Source organism: Myotis brandtii, unplaced genomic scaffold (assembly GCF_000412655.1).
Source record: "Myotis brandtii unplaced genomic scaffold, ASM41265v1 scaffold337, whole genome shotgun sequence".
Classification (NCBI taxonomy): Eukaryota; Metazoa; Chordata; class Mammalia; order Chiroptera; family Vespertilionidae; genus Myotis; species Myotis brandtii.
The window spans coordinates 502165-508164 of NW_005362996.1; the positions used below are offsets into that span (position 1 = coordinate 502165).

General features: G+C 38.9%; 1 protein-coding gene across 1 annotated transcript in view; it reads left to right on the forward strand.

Moving 5' to 3' along the window:
- The window catches only part of PZP (pregnancy-zone protein), a 48520-nt gene that overhangs the window by 20916 nt on the left and 21604 nt on the right, over positions 1 to 6000 (forward strand). Inside the window, exon 16 of the mRNA XM_005871356.2 lies at positions 5763 to 5973. Coding sequence (XP_005871418.1) covers positions 5763 to 5973 — 211 coding nt within the window. The remainder of the gene's footprint in view (positions 1 to 5762; positions 5974 to 6000) is intronic.

The following is a 6000-nucleotide window of genomic DNA, read 5'->3' on the forward strand; positions in this document are numbered from 1 at the left end:
AGGGCAGCTCCTGCATTGAGTGTCTGCCCCCTGGTGATCAGTGTGTGTCATAGGGACCAGTCATTCCGTCATTCTGCTGTTAGGGTCAGTTTGCATATTACCCTTTTATTATATAGGATAGAGGCCTGGTGCATGGGTGGAGTCCAGCTGGTTTGCCCTGAATGGTATCCCAGATCAGTGTGGGGGTCCCGCTGGGTTGCCTGGCCAGCCTGGGTGAGGGGCTAATGGCTTTTTGCAGCTGGTCACACCCCCTTCAGGGTGGGGGTTCCCACTGGGTTGCTTGGTCAGCCTGGGTGAAGGGCTGATGGCTGTTTGCAGCTGGTCACACCCCCTTCAGGGTGGAGGTCCCCACTGGGGTGCCTGGCCAGCCTGGGTGGGGGGCTGAGGGCCATTTTCAGGCTAAGAAAGCTCCCCCCCACATCCCCCCAATTAAGAAAGCTCCTAGCCTCTCCTTTTTTCTTTTTTTATTCTGGGATCTATTTACCTTCTATAATTGAAACTTTATTGCTTTGAGTGGAGCTCAGAGCCGGCCTCTGTGGGCAGGAGGGAAGCTGGGCTTCCTCCCTCACCAGGGGCAACCCACTCCTGCTCACTCCAGCTCCGTGGCCACGGCTGGCTGAAAGCAGGTATCTGGGGTTTATTTAGCTTCTATAATTGAAACTTTGTTGCTTTCAGTGGAGCTCAGAGCCAGGCCGCGGCAGGTGGGAAGCTTGGCTTCCTCCATCACTGGAGCAAGCAAGCCTCCTGCTCACTCCAGCTCCGTGGCTGCCGGCCGCCATCTTGGTTGGGTTAATTTACATATAGTCACTCTGATTGGCTGGTGGGCATGGCTTAAGGCATAGCAAAGGTATGGTCAATTTGCATGTTTGTCTTTTATTAGTGTAGATTGGATTTATCATTGTCAAAAAGTTATCGCTGGCAAATTTTATAGCTTTCATTGCCTCAGGCATCAATATTTAAAAGGATCAATTAACTTGCCTGTTTGGGGAAGTATTGGTAAGTATCAATGTTGGAAGATAAATCAGTAATATTGCAGCTTCTTTTGGGTTTTATTCTAGTTTCTACTTCTCAAACTTCAATTGTGCGTATAAAATTTTAAAACTGTGAGATGGTTATGTCAAGGATCATGATCCTGTTTTTAATCAACAAAATTAACATTCTTCAGAATGGAAAGTATAATCAAAATTCTTCTCAACCTTAGTATTTTATTAATAGGTCAAAATATCTCCTCAAAATAAATAAATACATACATACGTACATACATACATACATACATAAATAATTTTTAAAATCTCCTCATAGCATAATAATTATTACACAGAAGACAATGACTATATTTCTCTATTTGAGTTAGGAGAGGGTGTTAAGGAGTTAACCTGAACAACAGAATTTTCTCTGGGTACTTTTTTTGGAGACATGTCTTGTTTTTTTACATTCCCTATTTACGGTAGTCTATTCTAAGCTCTTTTTTTCCAGTTTGTATTGAAGGAATTTCGTCTGCTCCTCAATATTTTATGTCTACCCTATTCTGTTTAATCATATAATTTTTTAAAAATATTTTTATTGATTTCAGAGAGGAAGGGAGAGGGAGAGAGAGAGAGAGAAACATCAATGATGAGAGAGAATCATGAATTGGCTGCCTCTTGTACATCCCCTACTGGGGATCAAGCCCACAACCTGGGCATGTGCCCTTGACCAGAATCAAACCTGGGAACCTTCAGTCCACAGTCCACTAAGCCAAACCTGCTAAAGTTAGTCATATAAATTTAACAATTGTCACAGTTACATAACAAAGCTTTGAGTGTTATGGAAGTAGGAAAGAATTATGAGCAAAATGGAAGGTTTGGGTTCTTGAAGTTATAAAAATCTTTAAGCTCACTTGTTTTGAAAATGGCCTGGAAAACATTGGTTGAGCTCATATAACGTAGAGAGTGCATGCTCATATAGAGAGTATATGCTCATTTGTGTACTTACTTGGCTCTTCTACTCAAGAACAAAGATTATTATGTTGGTTATCTCCTAATGCATAACAATTATCCCCAAAACTTAGTGGCTTAAAACAATAAACATTTATTATCACTTTCTGTGGATTAGGAATCCAGAGTGACTTAACTCAGTGGCACTAGCTTGTGAGCTCATGAGATTGCAGTCAGCATGTTGGAAGGGCTTTAGTTATCTGAAGACTTGGTTGAGGTTGGAAAATCGACTACCAAGATGTGTTTCTCCTCCAGTTGTCAGGAAGCATTAGTTCCTCACCACACAGACTTCTCCACAGGACTGCCTGAATGTCCTCATAACTTGACAGGTGATTTCCTTCAAACAAGTGACTCAAGAGAGAGAAGCTAAAGCTGCAATATCTTTTATGACCTAGCCCTGGAACTCATACACCATCATTTCCACAAAATCTTCTTAGTTATAGATGTCAGCCCTACCCATTATGGGAGGAACCACACAAAAGCATGAATATCAGAAGGCAGAGATTATTGGGGGCAATTTGGGAGGCTCTCTTCACAGTTTACCCTCAGACTCCCTGTGATTCATGATCTTCCCGCATGCAAAATACACTCACTTTTCTCCCTAAAATTCTCATTCCCAAATAGTAACAACTTAAAAACTGAACCACATCATTTAACTTGGTTCTAGATGCATATGATACTCCCTAGGTATAGTTCCTCAAGTACAGTTTCTCTAGCTATAACGACCTTTAACTAAAATGTACAAAGTTATTTACCCCCTCCCACACACACACACACAGCATATAATGGTGAAAAGTGGCATATTGACACTCCTGAGGGTTTCTTTTTTACTTTTCCTACTTTTTAAATTAAATTTATTGGGGTAACATTAGCTAATAACATTATATAAATTTCAGATGTACAACTTTATACTATGGCATCTGTCTACTCTATTTTGTGCTCAGTACCCAAAGTCTAGTCTCCTTTTGTCAACTTGTGATTGATCCCTTTACCCAATTCATTCTCCTCCCACCCTCCTTCCCCTCTGATAACCATAATTCTGTTGTCTGTATCTATGAGTTTTAGATTTTTTTGTTTGTTTTGTTTGCTCATTGCTGCTATTTTTCTTATATCTAAGACTAGAGCCTGGTGTACAAAATTCGTGCACAGGTAGGTCCCTAGGCCTGGCCAGCAATCAGAGCCAATCTATGGGGTGACTGGTGGGGCAATCTGGATGCCCCCACTGGCACCCACCTTGGCTGGCCTAGGGCCTGCAGGCTGGGGGCAGGAGAGAGAAGCTAAAGCTGCAATATCTTTTATGACCTAGCCCTGGAACTCATACACCATCATTTCCACAAAATCTTCTTAGTTATAGATGTCAGCCCTACCCATTATGGGAGGAACCACACAAAAGCATGAATATCAGAAGGCAGAGATTATTGGGGGCAATTTGGGAGGCTCTCTTCACAGTTTACCCTCAGACTCCCTGTGATTCATGATCTTCCCGCATGCAAAATACACTCACTTTTCTCCCTAAAATTCTCATTCCCAAATAGTAACAACTTAAAAACTGAACCACATCATTTAACTTGGTTCTAGATGCATATGATACTCCCTAGGTATAGTTCCTCAAGTACAGTTTCTCTAGCTATAACGACCTTTAACTAAAATGTACAAAGTTATTTACCCCCTCCCACACACACACACCCAGCATATAATGGTGAAAAGTGGCATATTGACACTCCTGAGGGTTTCTGCCCCCTGGTGGTCAGTGCGCATCATAGTGACCGGTCATTCCACTGATCCTTCCACTGTTCGGTCAATTTGCATAGTAGGTTTTTATTATATAGGATATGAGTGAAATCATACAGTTCTTGTCCTTTTTCACCTGATTTATTTCATTTAGTATAATACTCTCAAGATCTATCCATGTTGTCACAAATAGCAACATTTCATGTTTTTTATGGCTTAGTAGAATTCCATGGTATATATGTACCACATCTTCTTTCAAAGGACTCTGTCATCAATCATCTGCGAAAGGGCACACCTGTTTTTTTAAAAGGGCAGGGGGAGCAGGAGGCACACAGGAGTTACTGGTCCATAGCAATTCTGAGATCCAGCCAAGCAAATGTTGCAAGTTATTTGATATGACTCAGTCTTACTCTAGACCAGGAATAAATATCCAGGCCTCTTAGTTCCATTCTATAGGTTCTGGGTTCTTTCCTCTGTCATCCTTCTTGTTCCTAAAAGTGACCTGTGTTTACAATTGTGTAGACAGTGTTCTATTGACTATAGATGATATGTAGTCATTGATGTACCTATGTGGTACATCAATGTACCTGTGTGGTAGAAATAGAAGTTTATAGATGGCAATAGTTCTTACCTAAATTTTTCAGAGCATTGATTAGTCATCCAACACAGAAGCAAGTTAGATCTCCTTCCCATATTTGGTCTAGTTTTATTTCTAAACTTTACAGTGAATTTTTTATTAGTCCTTGGTAATTTAAGATTCTATTATTTCATGGAACTATTTGCCCAAGTAGATTGTACATTTTTAGAACAAAAAACACTGTTAAGGAGGTGGAGAGGGTACAGAAGATAAATGGTGATGGGGAAAATAAAGTAAAATTCTTTAAAAAAAATACACCGTTCAAAATACACAAAATTTTAATTGTTTAAGCTGACATTTCATTGAGATATTTTAGTTGTATTTAGTTATTTGAAAAAGATGCCCAATTACACAATTCTAAAAAATCATAAAGTACTATAATTTTACCATTCTATATTTCTTGAGTGTGTATGTGTCCATGGAATTAATATAATGTTAAGGGCATTGGAATTAATAAGTTAATTCTAAGGAAAAAGTATTTCATGCAGTCTAATCGTTTTTATAGGGTATGGGATTAAAGGTGCTCACCAACTCTAAAATCCGAAAACAGAGGTCATGTACAATGAGTCACATACCTCTACTAGCTGCTGCACCACCAGGAATGTCCGGACCATATGGAGGTAAAAAAAAAAAAAAAAAAAAAAGGTGCTTTTAATTTCCTGTCATATCCAGCAATATTACTTTGTAAAAACTAAAAAAGGTAAAATGAGATACATAATGTAGCCTTATTTTATTTACACATAGAGAAACAAGGATTCTGATAAGATGCTTCTTGCTGAGATCATTTAGCTGGTAAATGACATGGCCTGAATTGACTGGAGTTGTTTTTTGAGTCAGATGCTTTAGGGTGCAGAATCATATGAAATTCAAGATTCTACTGTATATAAGAGAGGAAAAACAAAATTTATAATGGAAAAGGAGAATGATTCTAATTATAGAATCAAAAAAGGCATTCATAGATATGCTATATATAAAAGACTAGAAAGGAAGAGAAAGGTCTCACTGGTGAAAAAAACAACAGTGTAAATGTTGCAGAAATATCTCATAATCCAGGGCCAGAAAACACCAAAATAAAACATCAAATAAAGCAGCCCTTTTCTAGGAACTTCAATTTCCCCTTAAAACATCTGTCCAATCCCCAGGTACACATACAGCCTATTATCCAACCCTTTTTCATCTCTTTCTCAAGGTATTCTGGCTATCCCTTTCTCCAAAATACCCCTTGATGTCTATCCTATCTAATAATAGGCAAATAGGGTAATTAACCGTACCTCCGCTACGCTTCACATTGGCCTCTCTAAGGTACCAATAGCATGAAGGTACTCAAGAAAGGGATAATTATCATACTTTTCTCAGTTTACTGTATATTTCAAAACAAGAGCAAGTAAGTTCTGTCTTTAATTTCTCTACTGTTACAGGTATATAATCTGCTACCTGTAAAGGATCTCACTTATTTCCCTGAAAATTTGGACCAGGAGGAGGAAGAACAAGCAAACTGTCGTTATACTCGTTCTACTCCTCCTATTGGTGGAAGCTTCTATATTCCCTCAGTAATTAATGATGAAGAAGATATGTATAGCTTCTTAAAGGTAAATTCTGTACTACTTACTAAGGTACTAGCTTATGAAAGTTTGAATGTTAGTAAAACTTTATATA